The sequence below is a fragment of the Cavia porcellus genome, unplaced genomic scaffold, assembly GCF_034190915.1.
Source record: "Cavia porcellus strain 051 isolate PalLab524CR breed Dunkin Hartley unplaced genomic scaffold, mCavPor4.1 scaffold_25, whole genome shotgun sequence".
Lineage (NCBI taxonomy): Eukaryota > Metazoa > Chordata > Mammalia > Rodentia > Caviidae > Cavia > Cavia porcellus.
The window spans coordinates 26,396,793-26,417,856 of NW_026947508.1; the positions used below are offsets into that span (position 1 = coordinate 26,396,793).

General features: G+C 46.1%; 2 protein-coding genes and 2 long non-coding RNA genes across 12 annotated transcripts in view; 2 read left to right on the plus strand and 2 right to left on the minus strand.

Moving 5' to 3' along the window:
- The window catches only part of Csmd2 (CUB and Sushi multiple domains 2), a 566,560-nt gene extending 565,171 nt beyond the window's left edge, over positions 1-1,389 (minus strand). For all 9 annotated transcript variants that reach the window (XM_063236033.1, XM_063236032.1, XM_063236031.1 and 6 more), the window contains exon 1: positions 1,203-1,389. In XM_063236033.1, the coding sequence (XP_063092103.1) occupies positions 1,203-1,389 (187 nt within the window). The remainder of the gene's footprint in view (positions 1-1,202) is intronic.
- LOC134472994 (uncharacterized) lies at positions 1,318-8,881 on the plus strand. The gene is made up of 3 exons (XR_010043072.1): positions 1,318-1,444; positions 5,893-6,063; positions 7,216-8,881. It is a non-coding gene; the product is annotated as an uncharacterized LOC134472994 (long non-coding RNA).
- Positions 7,178-16,037, minus strand: LOC134472993 (uncharacterized). Its single transcript, XR_010043071.1, has 4 exons — positions 15,846-16,037; positions 10,019-10,108; positions 8,667-8,731; positions 7,178-7,502 (listed from the first exon to the last, which is right to left on the minus strand). It is a non-coding gene; the product is annotated as an uncharacterized LOC134472993 (long non-coding RNA).
- CUNH1orf94 (chromosome unknown C1orf94 homolog) overlaps positions 15,621-21,064 on the plus strand; it is a 38,765-nt gene continuing 33,321 nt past the window's right edge. Inside the window, exon 1 of the mRNA XM_003471069.4 lies at positions 15,621-16,749. Within this exon, the coding sequence (XP_003471117.3) occupies positions 16,427-16,749 (323 nt within the window). The 5' untranslated portion in view covers positions 15,621-16,426. The remainder of the gene's footprint in view (positions 16,750-21,064) is intronic.

Sequence of the window (21,064 nt, forward strand, 5' to 3'; positions counted from 1 at the left end):
AGTGCTCTGGGCAGCAGGTGTTTGGGGGTTTCCTCTCCAGCGGTTTTCAGCCTGTGGACTAAGGAAAATGTGGCTTCAGTCATCCAGGTTTGGACCTGTCCCCACACAGAACTTTCTAGGCTGCGGCTAGAGTTGAGCTTCAGGGGGTTCCATGGGTAAAGTGGGAGGGGACCCGTTGAGACCAGTGGCCTCCATAGGAGAACTGGGTTCACTCCAAGGTTCGCATGCTTCCTCTGTGAGCTACAAAATGCAGCCAGACATCGCGAAGTTCCGGAACTCTCAGCACTGGCCAGGTCTACCCACCTCCCGAACTTGGTTATCCAGAGTGGGTCCCGCCGCCCCCGCGGCTGCTGCCGCAGCCGGGGCGCTCGGCTGCAGCAGGGCGCGGGAAAGGGCACTTTGGCGCGGAGTGAGAACCGAGGGGAACGTGTCGGCGCGGAGCCTGGCAGCGACACTCCCTCCCCCGCCCCCGGGTACAATCACACACACACACACACACATCACCTTTCCCACCCCCCTGCCACTGTCTCCCTCGGTTCAACACCCTCCAACCTCCATCTGAGCTCCCCTAAAAAAAACGCGCGGGACCCCCAACCTGGACGCACGCCCACCTGCACCCACCCCCGGCACCGAGTGCTGAGGGAGAAGGCATTTGGGGAAGGGGGGTGGCGGCCGCAGTCTCCGGGTGGCTCCGACCGGGGCAAGGGCTTCAGTCGGAGAAAATGGGCGGGGGCAGGGAAGGACAGACCCTGCAGACGCGGAAACGCGGAGGGGGCGCGCCGTCCCTCTCAGCCCCCCGGACGGGCGGGCCAAGCAGAATCGGGAGCCGGGGGGAGGAGGGCTCCGGGAAAGTTTATCGGGGAAAAGCCTGGCACCTTGGGAGGATGGAGAAACTGAAGGCACGGTTCGGGTGCCCCGCAGCCGCGGGCAGGGATGCCTGCTCCCAGGCCCTCACACCGGCCGAATCCAGCCAAGTTGCGGTTGGGGTTGGGCAGAGCAATAAGGGCGAGGGTGGAGGTGAGGAGGTGGTTGAGGGTGGGGTGGAGGATGGGGGCAGAGGCGAAGGCGCCGAGGAGGGTGGGCAGTGGGGGGTGAGGCGGGTGGGGGCGGGGGAGGGAGCGAGACAGGGTCCAGGCCGGGTGGGCTCCCGGCTCGGGTGGGGCGCACGGCAGCCGCCGGCTTCCCGGCGCGGACGCACTTACCCGCGGCTGCCGAGGAGCTGAGCAGCCCCCAGCCCAGCAGGAGCAGCAGCGGCGGCGACGTTGGCGGCGGCGGGCGGCCCCAGCGGCACTCCGCGCCCGGCACGAGCGCCGAAATCCCGGCTTCGCCGCCAGCCCTCCCCGCGGGGCAGCCGCAGCGCCCCAGCTCCCGTCCCCGCGAGCGCGGCATGGCGCGGCCGGCAGCGCCGAGGGAGAGGCTCCGCTCGCCGCTGAGGAGAAAGGAGGTCAGGAGAGCTCGGGAGCTTTTTTCTGCTCGGAAAAAAATCCCGGTACGCGGGAGCCCTGAGCTTCTGCGGCTGGAATGAACCAAGTGTCCGCCCGGCCGGGGAGAGGCGCGCTGCGCTCTCGGAAATGACTCGCTCCAATCCCGCTTCGCGGGGTTCGCGCCGGGGGGTGGGGGGTGAATTATCCCCGGATTAATCACTCCGGAGCCGCTTCTCCGCCGCTCCAAAGGCTGGAAGTGGAGGCGCAGCCAAGGAAAAAATATTGGGAGGTGGGGGGATCTTTCAGCGCCACCTCCATCTCCAGATAAACCACAAATTACATCTAAAGGGCTGTTTATTCCTGTTTGTTTTACAATTGACCAGTTTCTTTTAAGTTAAGTCCTCCAGTTTTCATGCATAAGATCGCCCATTAATACACTCCCCATACACACACAGTGAGAGACACACGCACTCACACAGGCACATACACACCAGCCTCTGCCACGTTTGGAGACGGGAATACTGTCTGGGGAAAGGTAACCAAAGAAGGACGGTGATTCCCCACATCTTGAGTCTTGTGAGCTGATCTTGGGTGATGGCTTTGAACTTGCAAATCTTGGGCTGCAGGATGCTTAGGAGCCCTCTTCATAATAGTCACCCACCCCATCCCAGGAGAGGGGTGTGAGTACTGGACCGAGGCAGGGTTAATAATTAGAAGGCTGGCGGGTGGAAGTGGGGCGGAGGGTGGGATTTCATTTGACCCAGGGCGGCCCTACCCCTAGTTTAAGCCAAAATCTCGGGATAGTGGAAAGACTCCTGTGTGCTCCAGCATGGGGGTAGGGAATGAGCTTGGTGGAAAGACAGTGCAAGAGTTACTTATATAATTTATCTTCAAATTTAAATAACCGGACGCTTCTTCTGCCTCTTCCCCTCCCCCTTCCAGCACATCCGTAAAGCAGGCGAGTGTAGGCTGTGAGCAGCTCCCCGCCTTTCTGGAACACCCTCTGCCTCCGGGCCCCAAGGGCTCAGCGTAGGTCTCCACCCCATCCCCCACAGCGACTCCGCGGCCGTCTCTGTCTGGTCTATCCTAGGCTCCTCCGCCAGTCACGATGGCTCCTTAGCTGTCTACGCCGAACTCTGCTCGAGAGGAGAGACACGCTTAGCGAGGTGTAGGGAGGCTGGAGGGGATAGGGAGGGGCAAGGCGCAGGGAAGAGGCCCCAGCCTGGCACGCAGGTAGCAGAAAGGCACCTGCTGAGGGGCGTCTCCACCCACCTTTGCAAGAAGCCCCCAGAGAAGCTATAGTTGGGGTTCGGGGAACCAGGGAGCCGCGAGATTCGGCCACCCCCGAGCTCTGGCGTCTGCGTGGCCTTCAGGGGCAGTGCCTGGCAAGCGAAGGGGCCTGAGAATTTCCCTGGAAGAGCAAAGAGGAGTTGGGGTTGGCTTTCTGGATTACTGAGGAGAGGGGCAGGGGTTGGCTAGCCAGCTTGGCTGACGGTCGGTGAACCTGGGAATTTCCAGGGAAGGCCTTGCAGAGGGGCTACGGATTTACAGATCCAAACGGGAGACCCGGATTGGACAGAAGGGTGCAGGACCACAAGAGTGGATGCCTATCTATTCCTCACAAATAAAATTTGCTCCCCAGAGCCACATTTTTGCAGCCTGCTAAATGCCATTCCTCTCCCCTCCTCCCTACCCCAAGTTATTCCGGTTTCCCTGCATGAGCTCATCCCACAGCTGGGGAGCTGGCCCGGTGGTCCTGGGAGGGCTAGCCCCCTCCATATCGCCGGCCCATCCCCACCCCCAACACACTTGCTTTCCCTGTCCCTCCTCTCTGGGTGCCAAGAGCCAACCAAAGCAGCCAGAACTCCTCAGTGAATGGCCTGCTTTATGTCCCTGGGGCGGCGAGGAGGGGGCTTTTCGCTTCGCATTGTCCAGGCGGGCTCCCGAAAGAGAGCTCAGTGGAGGCGACTGGCCAGGCCTTCCCACCATGCCTGGAGAGGAGGGAAGGGACAGACCTTGCGGTGAGAGGGTGGCTGTCTAGGGGATTGTTAGCTGTGCTCCTGGCTCCTAATCTTGGACCTTCTTCCTGGCATGGGGGCTGAGCTGCCCTCCAGAGAAAGGAACTGACTGTGATGCCTGGACTTCTCTGCAGCCCCTCAGCTGGGCAGAAGAGACGGGCTGGGCTGTTTTGCAGTTCTGGAGCTCCAAGTCAATAAAGGACATTTCCTCACCCCAGAACTTTGCTCTGCGTTTACAAATGACAGATGAGATTTACCCTAAAGCCCTCCCTGGTGAAAAACATTGTCATCCTTCTTCCTGGGGGCTGTAGAAGGGAGGGACACCCTTTTAACTCTTAAAGGACCAGCTAACATCTTGCACCATTGGTGTTGTCTCTGTACTATTTGGGTCCACACATATTAACTGAGCACCTCCTGCCTTCCTGCATTTTGGGTGGAGGGAGGCTGTGCTGGACTCACACAGGGATGCACAGTGTGAGGTCTTCCTTTGGGAGGAGGTTGGATGGAGGTGGAAACTAACACTCAGCTGATACAGCAAACAGCGATAACCACCATGACTGGAGAAGATGCATATTACATAGAGGCATATCAAGACAGTAAGCTTTTCTGAGACTTAGAATATCAGAAGGCTAATTTATGGAAGGAAGTAAGATTTTGGCTGAACCCTGATACCTGGGTAAAGACTTTAACCAGGTGAAGTTTCATTTATTCTACAAATATTTATTAAGCATCATTACATAGCCTGTGACTGTGCTCAATAAGAAATACACACCACAGTCCAGAACTTTATGAAGGCAAGCAATAAACAGATAAATATGCATAAAGTTCCTAATTAAGGATACAGAAAGAAAAAGTGCACAGTGCAATGAAAAGATTATTGGTCCAGTTTAAACAGAGGGTCTGGGAAGAATCTTTGAGGTGGTAACCTTGAAGATGGGATCTAAAATTAAGCAAGAAGCCAGGCATGGTGATGCACAACTGTCATCCCAAGCACTCTGGGAAGCTGAAGTAAGAGGAGTGCAAGTTCAAGTCCCACTGGGGCAACTTAGTGAGACTCTGTCTCAAAAAAAAATTTTAGAAGGTTAGAAGTGTAGCTCAGTACAAAGATTCTGAGTTCAATCCCTAGTTCAATAAACAAAGTAAGGTAGCTATGCAAAGAGTTGGAAACAGGTAAGACCTTAAACTGGGAAAGAGACTACGGGAAGGAGAGTGGGGCAGGATTCAGATGAACAAGAGGAAATCCCCAGGAGATGGGGGTGGAAGTGGGGACAGATTTCATCCAGGGTCTTTAAGAAATGATAAAAAATCTGGATTTAACTCTCTGGCAGTGGGAAATAAAAGACACATGGTTTTTTAAGGGGTATCACAGCAAAGTACCGCAGGTCATGTACCTGAAGGACACAAATTTACTTCCTCTCATTTCCATAAGCTAGAAGTTCAAGATCAAGGAGCCTGTAAGACTGGCCTTTTTTCCTTGGCTTGTCAGATGGCTATCTTTCCCATGTATTTTTCCCTTGATCTTCCTTCTATGCATGTCTGTGTCCTAATTTCTTCTTCATATGAGGTTACCAGTCATCTTGGGTTAGGATTCTACCCTAATCTAATTTTAACTCTTTATCTCTTTAAAGATCTTATCTCCAAATAAAGTCATGTTTAAAGTGCCTGGGGGTTAGAACTTCAAGATACAAGAGGGGCACTTTTATCCCATAACAGGAGGGGAGAATTTTCCAGATAGAGGATAAGAGCTAGCAGGTGCATGAATGTCAAATATGTCTATTTAACCTGTGGATAGCATGACTGCTTTAGTAGCAGACAGTGGAAAGATGGACATGGCTCTGGTATTAAAAAGTGAACTTTCAGGGCTGGGGATTTAGCTCAGCGGCATAAGCACCTGCCTTGCAAGCAGGTGGTTGTGAGTTCAACCCAGTACCGATAAAAAAAAAAAAAAAAAAAAAGAATGTTACAACAGGGTGGCGAATCTAGGCAAAAAGAAAAAGTGAACTTTCATTTCTAGGCAATGAAAGTCAAGTGGCATAAACTGGCATGGACTCTAGCAACTCTGTGGAGAATGGAGAAGAAGGGAAGCGGCAGAAAAACACAACAAAAAACAAAACAAAAAACACAACTAATTGGGAAGCTACTGCAACGGAATGAACTGCAGTACTGTATTCTTTTTTTTTTTTTGTATTTTTCCTTTTTATCGGTACCAGGGATCGAACTCATGACTGCCTACTTGCAAGGCAGACACTTATGCCGCTGAGCTAAATCCCCAGCCCCTTAGTACTGTATTCTGAGTCATATGAGCGAAGGCAGGGATGGAGGCCATGGAAGCTCTTGCAGGCCGTAGAGAACAAGGAATCTAAGAGGCACTCACATCCCTTTCCTTCTGGCCTGGCTTTCAATCCAGCAGCCCCTAGAGCTGACTCTTGCCTCCCTCTTTCTTTCTCCAGATGAGAAACAGGCAGCCGTGGTTGAAGGTCTCTTCATACTATCACCCTGCAAACAAAAAAGCCCAACTACAGTAGAGTGACTTGCTAAGATTAACCTGATATCCAGACATCATCAGTTTATTTTGGAGAGAAAACAAAGCCTGATGCTCTGGAGAACTCAGCCTGATACAAGTAAGGACTCAATACCCTAAAATTTTCATTCTGACTTAAGAAAAATCAAAGAGCCTGCTGAAGCCCAGAAAGAGAAAGCAGTGGGATGCTCTAGCAATGTGAGGGCAGAAATGGAGATTGAGACATAAGCACAACTGCAGAGGAGAGCCAGTGAGTGAGGCAGGGCCTCAGAGGGAGAACCCGGGATCTGAGTTAGGGGCAGGGACTTCTAAATGCTGAGTGGGGTCAGACAGAAGCAAGTAAATGCCAAGGACTGTTCTTGTAGAGATGGGAGTGATCTGTCTCCTGAGTAAGGGTAACAGAAGGGGTTCATGAAGGCATAGTCCAGAAAGAACCATGCTGAGCTTATAGGCCTCCACAACCAGGAGGGAGAAGCCAGGAGTCCCCAGTGTGGCCTCTCTCCAATGCTACCAAATGCAGGATCACAGAAAAATCTTCCAAATGCAAAACAAGGAAAAGGGCAGAACTCACAGCAGTGACATCACAGAGGTCAGTGATTTCCTCTGCATGTCACAGGGCACAATCCATAGGAAAGGGGCTGTTCCAAGCTATTATCTCTCCTGGAAGTTCCGCCTGTCAGCTGTGCTTCATGCCTCCCAGCTTTGCTCATGCTGTCTCATCTGTCTGCAACACCATTCCCTCTTCTTCTAATTCCTGGTCACCACTCAGCTCCACTGTTACCTACATCAGGTAGCCTTTCCTCCTTGTTCCTTCCTGGTTTGGTGACTCTTTCAGTGTGGGCAGCCAGTTGGACATCACAGATTCCTGCTTTCTCCTCCACAGTGTAGAGCTATGGTTCTCAGCTGAGGACCATTTTTCCCTCCAGCACAAATTTAGCAATGTCTGCAGACATTTTTAGTTTTGTCACAACTGACAGGTGCTACTGAAATCTAGGAGGTAAAACCAGGGTTGCTAGTAAACATCCTAAAATACATAGGGAGGACCTTCACACTATTCCAAAGAATTATGTGGCCCAAAATGAGAATCATGTTAGGCTGCCTTTAAGATGTGCATGTTTAGTAAGGACTACAACTCCCAGCTATACTTGCAGTTGCGTGTACTCAGTATACAAGGTTCTAGCCAATAGAATGTAAGTTCAAGGCTTACCCTATAACACTCTCCAAGGGTTACTCTTCTGTTTATTGGATACAGAGCACTAGAATCCTGGATGATGGCAGAGCCACAAAACCAAACCTGCATCTCCAAGTAACTATAGGAAGGAAAGCCAGCAACACCTGCATTAAGCTATTATATGAAAAATGTCCTTCAACAATGCTAAGCTATTGAAATACTGGGGTTTGTTGAAACAGCTAGTAATACCCTTTTATATTCTTCCTCATTCTTCCTCTGGTATCCTGTGTCGTTTACTTCTCTTCACTCATTGATTTATTTGTTCATACCACAAGCGTCAATCTCTATGCCAGGCTCTGGGCTAGATGCTGAGAAACAAAAACAGAGAATAACACATTCCCATAGTCCCTATCCTCACGGGTCTGATAGTTATTGAGTAAATTTAAACAACAAAGCATGATTGATTATACTCAGAGTCATACAGGTGTGTTGTAAACAATAAAAGGAGCTCCTAGTTTAGCCTAAGGAGGAGGTGAGAAGTAAAACTTTTTGGAAAAAAATCACAGTCAGTGATGGGAGCTGGACAGAGTGTGAAGAATCTGCAGTAAACCAGAAACCTAGGATCCCAGGGTAGAGCTCAAGAGGGAACCAAACATTGTTCTGAGATTCTCCTGGCTCAGTAATTGTCAGTTTTCTTAATAGACCTCCATCATAGTGTACCTGCAGCTACTTATGGTGAAAAACTTAAGGTCCCCACTGCCTGTCCTGTGCTTAGTATTCTCTCGTCTTCATTGACCACCTAGCCCCTGACCTTCAGCCTGCTCAGAAGTGAACTTGCCTATTTCCAATCTGTGTTCAGTTCTCTAGCTCAGGAATCAGTTTCCACATCTGCCCAGGTTCCTGAGCCAAAAACCTGGGAGTCACACTGGACGCTCCTCTCAGTCCCCACATCAGGGCAACGGAGAGCCTTCTAAATTCTGCTTTTGTGTCACTTCCAAAATCCTAGCCAAGACCTCCATTATCTGTCTTTCAGGTTACTTATGGCAGCTAAGTAACAGGTCACCTCCGCTCTTACCCAGTCCAGTGTCTTTCTTTCTGCCTCCAGTTACCTTTTTAAAACTCTAACCTGGCTTTACAGCTTCCCTGCCTTTCCTGGACTTACCCTATGACCTACAAAGAAAAACCCAAGCTCCTGCTAGATCCTCCCTGCAAAAGGATCCATGATCTGACCTGCCTGCCCCTCCGACCTCAGGTTTCCTCCTTCCTGAACCCTCATATTGCAGCCATTTATACTCCTGCAAGAAGGCATGCTTTTCTCCACCCTTCCCTTGGGAGTCTTGTGTGTGCTGACTCCACTGCCTGGAGTGCCCCGCCTCTCTTTTTCCTCCTCCTCTCCCTGTTCCTCTTCTTTCTCCTTATCCTTCTCCTATCCCTGACCTTCTACCATTTGCCCTTCAAAATTCAAAATCCAGTGAATAACAGCTCCAAAGATAATACATACTGAATCAACAATTATAATGATTCAAACTAACCTGTTTCAAAATGTGGTTTCATTGTTCTGTTTAATCTTTCTTTCTTGTTTCTCTTTTCTTCACTTCTTTAAAATTAAAAAAAAAAAAAAAAAAAAAAAACAACAACTCAAAATTCAGGTGTCGGTCCTTACAAGCAATCTTTGTCACCGCCCAAACAGTGCCTGGTACATGACAGTTATCCTGTGAACCTTGCATAGATGACCAGTGGATGGGTGATCGGCAGATGAGTGGGTGAGTGAATAGATGCATGGATGGATGGATGGATGGATGGATGGATGGATGGGCAGATAGATGGATGCATGTGTGGAAGAATGCTTGAGTAAGTGCTCAGTAATGTTTGTAGAAAGGAATCAAAGTTATCTCTGCTAGACTTCATTGTCTCAGTTCCCTAAAGAAATGCCTTCACTGAGTTATGATATAATATTATGTTCTCTGTCTTCAGAGAACCCTGATGTGAGAAACTGACCAACTTAATGGCATTTCTGTCTTTTATGAAAACAGAATTGAATATATTATCCACTATGTCACTCAGTGTCCTTTATACAAGGACTCATGATAAATTCATGCTTGGGGTTATTTCCAGGAAACATTTTGTCTCTGTGGATGAAGATGTGTATTTTCTGCTGTCAGAAAATAAAAACTCTGCCACCCAACATGTTTCCATTTTTACTTTAGCTGACAAATAGGGATACACAATTTTATTACCTTATTACCTTCATACAGTCCGACCAATTCAGTTTCCTGAAAGGAGCAACTCTTTTTGCCTTCTTTGGATGACTCAGTTCTTGCTGTATTCTTTGATGCCAAATTTCATACTTTTTAAGCTATAAACTGCCTCAAACTCACTCAGCAGTAGGCTGGTAGAGGTTTTAAATAAATGTGTATTGATGACCAGTGATCCAGAGTGGAATTAAAGAAAGCGAGAAAACTTCTAATTGAGAAACATCCTATACAGCGGCTCCCCAGGAGTCTTGGGGTGCTCACCATTGGGTTGGGAGAAAAGATGAAAACAGAAAGCAACAGCCTGAGTGAATTGTGACTTTGTTGCTACTTTGTTGAAACATCCTTTCTATACCTTCTTTCCATCTGTAAACTAGAGACTTCCCTCTTTCCAACCGAAAATGGAGATTTTTCAAGCTCCTGTTTTATATTGTGAGGTTATTAATAATAAACTAACATAAAAATAACAATCAGTTTCTTTTATGGAGGGCACACTGTGTGGTGGGCACTGGGCTGAGAACTTTGCAGGCATTTTTTTCTGTTTGAACTTCCCCTATACCACAAGTCTGTGCATTGTTTTATCATTTTGCTGATGAAGAAATGCCAGAGAAATGAAGCATGTACAGAATTACCTGTTTTTTTGTACCAGCATCGAATTCAGGACCTCGTGCTTGCCAGGCAGATGCTGTGCTGCTAAGCCATATCCCCAGCCCCAGAGGTACCTATTAGCAAGCAACAGAGCGAGAATTCAAATTCAAGTGTGTCAGTTACCACTGTCTAAGATCTTAACTACCTCCTTACAGGTGAGCAAGGAAAGAGGCAAGAACAAGGGATAGCTGGCCCCTTGCTGGGAAGGATTGAGATTCCTGATGATATTGCCAGGGGAGAAAACCCACTAAGTCACAGCTTTTCTTCCAGAGCACAGCAAGTTCCATTGCAGAGTCTTCAAAAGCTATTTCAGCCAGTTGCTCTGCAGTCCTGTTCCATGCTCAGACAACACCTGAGGAAAGCCAGTCTGGTGGCATGGCTGCAACTTCCTTTTCCTCCAGCTCTGGTGGTTGGCTTCTCAAGGAATTTGCCTGGGACCTCCCTGTACATGTGCCCTGTCTCGGCAGTTTTGCCCACTGGCAAAACTAATAGGCAGTGGGAGTCTCTATGGTTTTTAGGGGCCTACAGAAAAATTTGAGCCCTGAAATCTGTATTATTAGTCCCATAATACAAAGAAGAAAAGCACAACATTGAAATTAGTAACTGTTTAATTAAATGCAAAGTGTAGCATTATGTCAGCTTCATTAACTTTTGAATACAGTATTCATAAAATTTGCATTACGTTTCATAATGATTTGTAGGTTGGAGTTTTTCTCACCGTGCAAGATTCTCCAAGTAGGCACCCCAAGAGTGGTGAGAAATCATAGCCTATTATAAATTAAATAAATTGCTCATGCCAAAAACTTTCAAAAGGAAAATGGCAAAAGTTCTCACAATGTTTTTTATTTCTGAAAAGTTATAGTGTCAGAGATTGGGGTGGGTGATAAAATGCGTTTGGTGAAGAATAGAGCCTGCAGAATAAATAGTTGGGGCCTATCAAGATTATAAAAGAGCCTATGCCAGCCCACTTTTCTGAGTTTTTCAACATGGCCATGTTTGTAAAGAGATGGAAGAAGAAAGTGAATAAAGGCTTCGACTGGAGAATAGGAAGGAAACATTGCCTCCCCGTGAAGTTTTGCTGGCTCCCGATTGGAAAGCAAGAATCCCAGAATCCTATATCATGATAGTTAGCATTCACTGGAGAGGTAAGATGTGCCAGCCAAACTTTTAAATTCTTTACATGTGCTACCTCAATTGTCACAAAACAACCCTCCAAGGTCAGTATTTTATGATCTCTTTTGTAGAAAAGCTACCCAAGCACAAAGAGGTTAAACAATCATCCCAGGGTAACAACGCTAGTAAGGGGAAATTAAAGAATGTTTCCAAGCTAAGAATAATTTGTAAAAGTGAAATAGTGTCTGTGACCATTAAATGCCTTACTTTGAGCTCTAAAAGCGACAGGAATTCAGCCTGTCTTCTACTGTATCTTCAGCATCTGCAACAGCGCTGGGCTCACACATACCTGTGCTAGAGGAATATGCTAGGTAAGCTCAGTTTACACCACATCTGCTCCAGGGGCTCAGTGGAACACTTTGCCTCCTGCACTAGGCTGTGACTCTGTCTAGGGTTGAGGACTTTTTCACCTCAAATCCTTTTTTCTTGCACAGTTGTGGCCCATGATAGGTGATCAAAAACGGAGTCCAGAAAGGCTTATTGTGATGATGATTTGAGTTTATCACAGAATAATTTCCCCAGTACATACAGCTAAAATTCTTCCTCCTTCCACACAGCACAGAAGCTGTTGTTCAGCAACTCCAAAGGCATACATTTCAGTATAATCAACAAGCAGGCCAATGCATAGCACTTTAATATGCCTCTTCAGTGCCAGGTGTTGTTCTAGCAATCACTATGTGTGAAGCAATTACTTAGTAATAGAGTATCTACCACAATTGTACAAACCAAGTGTTCTTTATCATCATCTTGTTCTACAGATGAGGAAACCAAGTGTTTTGGGTTGAATTATATCCTCCTAATATTTGCATGTTAACATCTGGATGCTTAGTCCTTCGGAATGTGGCTTATTTACTGATAAGGCCTTCAAAGAGGAGATAAGATAAAATGAAACCATCAGGGTAGGCCCCCAACCCCATATAACTGGTTTCCTTTTAAGAAGAGAACAGGATAGGAAAACCATGTGAAGACACAGGGAGAAGACAGACAGACTCATCTACACACCATACCTCAGAAGGAAACCAACCCCAGTGACACTTTGCCCTTAAATTTCTAGCCTCCAGAACTGTGAGGATATAAATTTCTATGTGTTAACTCTGGTAGTCTGTGGTACTTTGTTGTGGTAGTTACAGCAGACTAATACACCAAGCCACAGGGTAATGTGGCTCAATCTACAATACCAGAAAACTCAGAATTTGATGAACTTTACATCTGAGCCGAGGTAGTCTGATTCCATGCACTGTTCAGTATGACAGTCACTAGGCACATATAGTTATGAAGCACTTGAAATGTAGTGAATGCAAGGGAGAAGTTAAGCTGTTAATTTACATTAAAATACAATTAAAATAATCTCATATGGTTATAGTGGCAACCATATCCCATGTAGCTTTATACAGATTGTAAGTACAAAGCACGAGGTTTTTGCAAAATCTGCTAGGAGGGCTGGGGACTTAGCTCAGTGGCATAAGCACCTGCCTTGCAAGCAGGCGGTCGTGAGTTCGATCCCCAGTACTGGTAAAAATGAAAAAGACAAAAAACCAATCTGCTAGGCGCCTCATTTCTCTGTGAAACCCCCCCCCCAAATCCCTATTTTATTTTTGTGATATTTTCCAACTTTGCCCCAACTGCCTGGTTTCCAGCTAAGGCAGGAAGGTGGGAGGAGTGAGCTGGCTGATTTCTAGAATCCTGTGGCCTGGGCAGTCAGGGTCTTCGGTGCTCCTCTCTAAGCATGGGTGTTAGCCAACCAAATGCCAAGCAGCACAAACACTGAGTGACATTTTCAGAACTATTAATATTTCATCAGAAATGATCACTTTTCCTTTAAATACACTATCTTAAAAGGTTTTCTACATTCTTAACTATAATTTTATTCAGTCTAGGTCCTCAGAATTTTCCCCAAAGGAGCACATCTTCAAATTTATAATGAAAATCAAAGGGGAATGGAACTCGGATTTCAAAACAGAGTCAACATTTCCAGGAATTGAGCCCCTCTGTAAAGAGCATGGTTGTTATATTGGACACCTACTGTATGTCTGGACTTTACATATTGTATACCATTACTTCACTACATATATTTTTTGCATGCCTACTATGTGCCAAAAAGGCAAACTGTGTAAAAAACTTAAAACCATTCTTTAGAAAAGGCTTTCCTTCCATCTTCCCATTTCATCCCAAACACTGACTCTTCAAAGATCCATGGGTAGACTACCACTAATGTTGGATCCCTCCCTCCTCCCTGCCACCTTACTTTATCAGTTCCTTTTCAGAGAGCCTTGGTTTCATTTGTTTTTTTAATTTAAAGAGAAACAAACAAACAAACAAAAAAAATACATGGAGATAAAAAAAAGGGTAGAAATAATACAGAATTATAGAAAAATAAATGGTAAGAAATTGCCAGTTGATAAGTTACATATTGTCATCTTAGAAATAGCTGTTCAGGTTACAAAATTAAAGTATGTAAAATGATATTCAAATAGTGACACTGTCAACAGCTCTGCTCAATGATCTAACAAAAACTTAGTAATATGGTTATCAGTCCTACACACTTGTTTATATCTTAAAGAGGGTAAGATTAAACATATCAAAACAGTTTAAAAAAAAAACAATTTAAAGAAATACAGATTTCAAAGCAAGTCCACTGGAGATCTTCACTGTTTATCTAATTGTCTCTAGTTTCTTCCAAATAGTTGTCCGCATCTTCATGCACATTAAATACATACTGCATGTTATAGAACTAATCAAATCATTACAGGATGATGAAGGCTTTTTAGGTCTTCAAGATCTGACATTGGGGAGGGAAGACAATAATAACTACCATAGTGTCTCTCATTCTCTCCGTAGTAGCTGTCCTTATCTTTACATATGCTGAAATTGAACTTAAGAGACTAGACTAATATCACTCTGATCAGTGAATAATAGTATTGCTAGATTTTATATCATAATGCTACAAAATTAGCATTGGGTTTCTTAGTGTCTCTTCTTCAGAGTAGATGTTCATTACATCTTGCATTATATAATCTGTTCCTGTAAATAGTTTTTCTAAAAAATCTTCTCATGTGTGAATTTCTACATGTATATCTATCCTCTCTGTATTATAGAGAAAAACAAATCATAATCAGGATTTAAAAGACACAGTAGTCTTATCGCCCTGTTTAGTTTGAATTTAATTTGTTCTGTCTGTCCACTCATATCAGATTCGCAGGCACAGACATCTGACCCCAAAATAGCAGGTTATACCATAGTAACTATCCTTAATTTCCTATTAACTTAAACTGAAATCCTGTATTACTTACATTGTCTTACTATGACTGATCTTATTTGAATCCAATTCATAAGACCGCGGTTATGCCTCCAACCCTACAGAGAGTGCTGAAGGATATTCCAGAAAAAGAGAGGAAGGGATACCAGGATTCCAGCAACAGTGGCAGAGAGGCCTCAATGAACAGGGCAGACAATGGAATGAGGGAGTAAGGTGGACAAATTATAGCAGTAAAGTAGAGTAGCAGACATGAGGCAGAGACGGTAAGCTATAGTCTTTAGCATAGGTTTCATTTGTAATCACTGCTTTTTCACTCACTTTATTGGTGAACTGTCTCCCTCCAACAGAATATGGGCCCCAGGAGAGCAGAAACTGCCACCATAGCTCCCCCCTCGCTTCTCCTGTGCCCAGTAACTCACCTAGTACAGAGGAAGGGGTCAATAGACATTGGGAGAATGGAGGAAGAATGTTTCAGGGTCACAGGACTGGGAGTGACAGTGTCAGAATCAAGGCAGCCCCACCTCCGCCCTTCTTTCTCAGCCTCCTCTGATCTGTGCCAGAGAATCACCGAAGGAATATCCACAGACAACACCACACAGAGGGACTGTACCAGCTCTCAGCTGAAGAGAGCTGCCTCCCTGAGAGGAGGAGTCTCTTGCTCAGCTAATAGCTAACTGGAGCCTTTTTCACAGAGGCACCTTCCTGTCCCTCAATCCTAGGACCCACTGGAGCCCACCCATCCTGTGAGTCTGGTGGCTAGGAGCACAGCATCAGGCCTAAAGTCTTGGAGCTTGAATCCCAGCTTTCCTCTTCTTAGTGGGCCTTGGACAATCTTTCATAACTTTGAGACTCAGTTTCTTCCATTGTTGAGAGGATTATGAAAAGTGATATTTATTTCAGTGAGATTGATCAGGATTGAATATGAACCCAGGGCTTGATAGAAAACCAGCAGGGCAGAGTGGACCTTAGGGGTCAAAGGGACTGATAAAAGGGCAACCCCATCCTGCACTCTTGGAGCTTTGCTCCGGGGCTGCCTGCCTTTGACTTCTGGGGGGAAAGCGCCTTGGGCTCCCGTTGCCCACCACCCCCCATCTGCGGGCCTTGGGCTCGAACCCCAGCGGCCCGCGCTCCTGAGCCGTTGAGGTTGAACCCACGGAAAGAATTCCAGCGCTGGACGGCAAGGGGCTGGGAGTTACTTGGCACGGAAATTGGTTAAAGCCCTCGGGAGCGCCAGGCCCGCCCTGCGGAGACTGCGCCCTTTTAAGGACTGGGTTCCTTCCCTCTGAGGATCACACACCGGCCAGGGCAGCGGCTGGCTTCTGCTGGGGTCCGAGGCTAGGCTAGGTCGCTGCGAGCCCGTCGGCTCATTGGAGACAGCTTACCTGAGTGCAGAGCGGCGGTGGAAGGGGGAGACAGGAGCTGGTAGAGGGGAGATCGAAAGCAGGGACTCTGGGGGTGGGAGGGGGCCGTTGGTCCTGGGCGTGCTCGTGCTCCTTGGAAAGGACCCAGTCAGAACCTTATGAGGGGTTCCTAACCCCGCTGAGCCCAGCCCTGCGCCACCTTGCAGTCTGCATCTCAAAGGCTTGACTGAAAATGGGCTGAACCCCAGGCCCCGAAAAGGGGAGTGCCAGGGACTGTGGGGAGAACCAGTCCTTCCTTCTAGCCTCCCAGATGTCATTCTGCCTGTCCAGGCACCTGAGTCCTGAGCTCCAGGGGATTCCATGGTTTCTAAGCTACTGGGTTTTGTTGACCTTTAAATATTTTCTTTTAAGGGGGCAGGGGGCAAGAGGCAGGAAAGAGCAAATAAAAACAAATCAAAACAAGTCCCCCTCCCCTAAAGAAGGCGGTGCCCCCACGCTCCACTCCCACACAAAGCGAAGCCCTCTGAAGGTGGCCACCTGGCAGGAGACGGCCAGACTGAACAGCCCACCGCCAAGCAGGTCCTCAGTACCCTTTCTGGTGAATGCAAAGCAGCGGTGGGTGGCCCCTCTTTCCTCAAGATCTGAGACAAAAGGGCTTCCAGAAAGAAAGAAGGATGGCCAGTGGGAATGGGCTCCCTACATCCTCGGCCCTGGTGGCCAAGCGTCCCTCCGCCCTGGGCCCATTTCCTAGATTTGTCTGGATTCATCAGGACACCCCACAAGACAGCCTAGACAAGACTTGCCATGAAATCTGGAAAAAAGTTCAAGACCTGCCAGAGGCCCTGCAGCCCAGGACCTCCGTGGAGCAGCTCTCTGCCCCCATAGCTGGGACTCCAAGAGACTATGGTCTCAACTTCCAAGAAGAGTGAGTACCCTGTGTTTGGTTGGCAGCAAGGGAGAAGGGAGGTGAAGTCTGACCTTGGGGGGAAAATGATCTGACTCAGCATTCGGTCTGCTTAAATCCTCAATGCTATATTCTTTTCCTCTTCTCCCATAAACCCAAATCCAGTCTTTACACAAGGTCAAGGTTCTGAAGTTTCCAGGGGTAAGGGACCGACCAAGATTGTATTCTAGGCTGCCTCTTCACCAGTACTAAGGTGACATTGCTCATTGTAAAGACACAGGCAACTCAGATTTGGGTAAGGGTCTTAGGAAAGCACCCTAGCCCAGGCTGGAGGTTAAATAGCTCATGACTGTTCCCAGAGGCAACTGGGAGCTCCTGCCTCTCTCCCACGTGAAGGCTAGGCATTCACACAGACTACTAGTCTGGCAGTTTTAAGCCACATCTGGAATTCCCTAATACAGGGAGCAGCTGTCCCATTCAGCCTCCACAGAAGCTACTGCAAGAGCGCACATCAAAATATTTACTGAGAAGGCATTGACATATTCAGAGGACATAATAGAAAATTAAAGTGCAGGAAGATGGCTGTAAATAGCCTGTTCCCTGGTTGGGAAATCCTGTATCTGGGAAACACAGAGCTAAGTGTTTTTCCACCAGGGCAAAGTTGAGCAGATAATTTTGGGGATAGATATTTTCAAGGAATCAAGAGAGGGGGAAAAGGGACCTCATTAGGAAAAGAAAATAAATCAGCAGCCGTTATTAATGCCACTGTCAAGCACTTCTTCAACGCTTCCTATCTTCAAAGTGGGCTACAAACATTAATTAATCCTCCTAGAGTCTCTGTGAAGCAGGTATTAGTGTCCCCATTTTACAGATGTATTAAGTGTTAATAATTAAGTGCTAATTAAAGACTAAGTGATAATTAAGTGTTTGTGCCAACACATGCTCCAGCTCAGTTCAGAGCTGCTCCAGGAGTGGGGAAACCATCTAGGCATTTATCAGCTGCTTCTAGTTTTAGGATTAGCAAGAGTTCAGAGGAAAAGCAAAGGGTAGCTGATACCCAGGTCTGTACTATTGCTATCCTTATGTGAGTTTCTTTGCTTGCTGCTGTTGAAGATGGAAGGCACTTTGGCTGTTCTTGCCTGCCCTGCCCTGTGCTCAGCATGACATGGCTCAAATGGGAATAGTTTGACTACAGCCAAACTCCTACTGTAAGGCCTTTTGGAGGCACTAAGCTCTTCTCCTCCTCCCATTGCCATTTGATCTGGGACAGGGCCTTGGGAAGGGGGTGGGGATCGGCTCATTGCTCAGTTCTCCACAGCCAGAGAGCTGATTGTCCACTTTTTGGACCAAGGGTCAGTAGCAATTTCCAGTAGATGGCACCCTCTCTGCCAGGTCACACTGAATTAATAGAGACAGACTCTACTTCCAGTCTGTACTTGGCTGAAAATTGAACTGGCATAACTTCGGCCAGTTGTTTAGCTCCATTTGGCCTTGATTTCTTCATCTGCAAATTGAAGATGATGTGCCCTGCCTTGTCCACCTGAGTTGATAATGAGGATCAAGTGTGAGGGAAGACAAGAAAATGAAAGATGCATTATACAAACGAGGCTGCTTAATATGTGATTCATGGAATTTGGGGTAGAGGTGGGGGTTGCTATTGTCGGCTTTGATCTGGACTCCTCCCACCCTGCCCCATAGACCCCAGGGCACTTCAGCAACCACGCTGGAATCAAGAGGGCTGGTTGCTGGGTTCCAGTCCCCACTTCAGCCAGAGCTGTTCAGTTTTTGCCAGTTTGACTTACTGGAGTTCTGAGTCAGGTTGCATTCAAAAGAGTTCTGCTGTTGAGTAAAAGATCTGGAGAACCACTGACTTCGATGAGTAAATGATATCATAATCGTGTAGATATAAACCAAGCAGGCCACAATGAGCTCTTGCAATAAAAGGCAGCTATGCTGGTGGAGTTAAGTGACTCTGGTTTCAGATCACATTTCAGCCATGTGCCAGCTAAATTAACTGGGCTTTGTTTGGTCTCCTCATCTGCCAAATGGAGATGATTACTGTACATTTTGTAGGGCTGCTGGGTGACTAAATAAGACAGAGAAACAGTTCTGATCATAATTGGGATTCATGAAAATTCCTTATAATGATGATGGTAATCATTTCCTTAAGCCCTGCAATTATTACATGAGGTAGGCAGTATTTAAACTCCCCATCTTTTTTTCCCCCTAGTTTTTACTATGTAGATTTTTCAAACATAAAACAGGATAGTATAGTCAATGACCATGTGTTTAATGCTGAGTTTTAGTAATTATTAGATTGTGTCATTTAGGTTTCAAATGTACCCTTCCCCATTTTAAAAATGAAACTCTTAACTGGGCACAGCAGCACACACCGATATTTCTAGCATTCTGGAAGACTTAAGCAGGAGGATCCCAGCCCGCATAACTTAGCAAGACCTTGTTTCACTAAAACAAAAATAGTAATAAAATAATTAACAATATTGCTCATTACAGAAGCCCTCGGTTTAATCTTCAGTACTGCATAAAAGAGAAAGAAAGAAACAGAGACAGAGACAGAGAGAAAGAGGGAGAAAGAGAGAGGGAGAGGGAGGAGGAAAGAAGGAGTGGAAGGGGGAGAGAAAGGGGGGTATTTGTTAGAAATGAGGCACCTGAGGTTTAAAGGAAGTGGTAGAGTTTCAGAAATGAAATCTAGGGCCATCTTAGATTATGGTATGTTAATGCTGGCTGTCTTCCCCTGGAGTATAAATCATTTTCCATAGTTAAGGTGTTTGAGAGTCCATGTTTTGAATGCCATGTAGATTCCAGATCCAGGGACCTAGTGGTAATTATGCCTGGGACACTTTCAGACCTAAAAGACCCAGCTAGTCTTTCCACCACTTAATTTGTAGGCTTCATTTTGGGAATGTTCTCTTCTTCTGTTGGGGTAGCAAGGTAACTAAGTTCTGGAATTATTGGCTGAAAATTGCTTCAGTCTTGTCCCTATATATCAGTGATGGTGAATCTTTTAGAGACTAAGTGCCCAAACTGCAGCCCAAAATCCACTTAGGATCCATCCAGCCTGTTTCCAGGATCCCTCCTTCATTGCTGTGCTTTTTTTGAGACAGGGTCTCTCTATGCAGTTCAGGCTGGCCTTGAGCTCACTTTATAGCCCAGCCTGGTCTCAAACTTGCTACAATTCTCCTGCCTCAGCCTCCCTAGTGCTAGGATTACAGGTGTGCGCCACCGTGCCCAGCTTCCTCAATGCTCTTGACAAGTGGCTATCCACCATATCTTTTCTTCCACTTCTAACACGGCTCCTTCTTGTGCTATGAACTTTCTCAAAAGGCCTTTTTTTTTTTTCTGCAATAGAAATCTGTGTTTATCAAACTAATACCTGTGAATCTGGGTTCCAGAGCTAATCTGTCCTCTCTCCTCTCAATATCACTTAAGATAGTAAAATATTCCAAGAATTCTTTTTTTTTTTTTTTTTGTGGTACCAGAGATTGAACTGATAACCTTGCACTTGCCAGGCAGGAGCTTATGCCACTGAACCAAATCCCTGGCCAGGAATTCTTGTCTCTACAAACTAAAAGCCTCTGCATCTTAAGTTTCCTTAACCATGCCTACTTCTTCAATTTCCGGTCTACACTGCTGGTCCTTGTGGCAATGTAGTTTCTAGAACCAAGTACAATAATGCAGATATGATCCAATCTATTAGTACCACATTCATTTTCTCTCCACAAACATTTTGCTCTATGAACACATGTTTAGTTCATTCATTCATTTTTATTTATTTATTTTTTATTTAAAGAGAAAAAAAACCAAAGCAGTAAAAGGGTACAAGTAATACAGAATTTCAAGAAAAAAATATACAATAAGAAATCATTAGTTAATAGATTACATATTGTCATCTTAGAAACAGTTGTCCAAATTACAAAATTAAAGCATACAAAGTGGACATTCATACAGTGAGAATGCAGACAGTTCTGTTCAGTGATCCAACAAAAACTCGGCAATATGGTTATCTATCTTACACACTTAAACATACATGCAGTTATATCCTTTAGACCACTTTCTTTTCCTCACTTTTTCACAATAACAATTACACTTTTTGGGTTTTATTACTCCCACAGTTCTTATTACTTTTTTTCTGAAGAAAAAAAAGAAGAACAAAAAAAAAAATAAATGTGATAAAGCAAAGAGTCAGTTAGAACAGAAGGATGGGCATAGTACATGATGCAAAAAAAAGAATACCAGTGATCAAAAATGGTTACCACTATGCCTCTTGCTATCTTAAAAAGAGTTGCCTATATCATCAGGTATAATAGAATTGAAC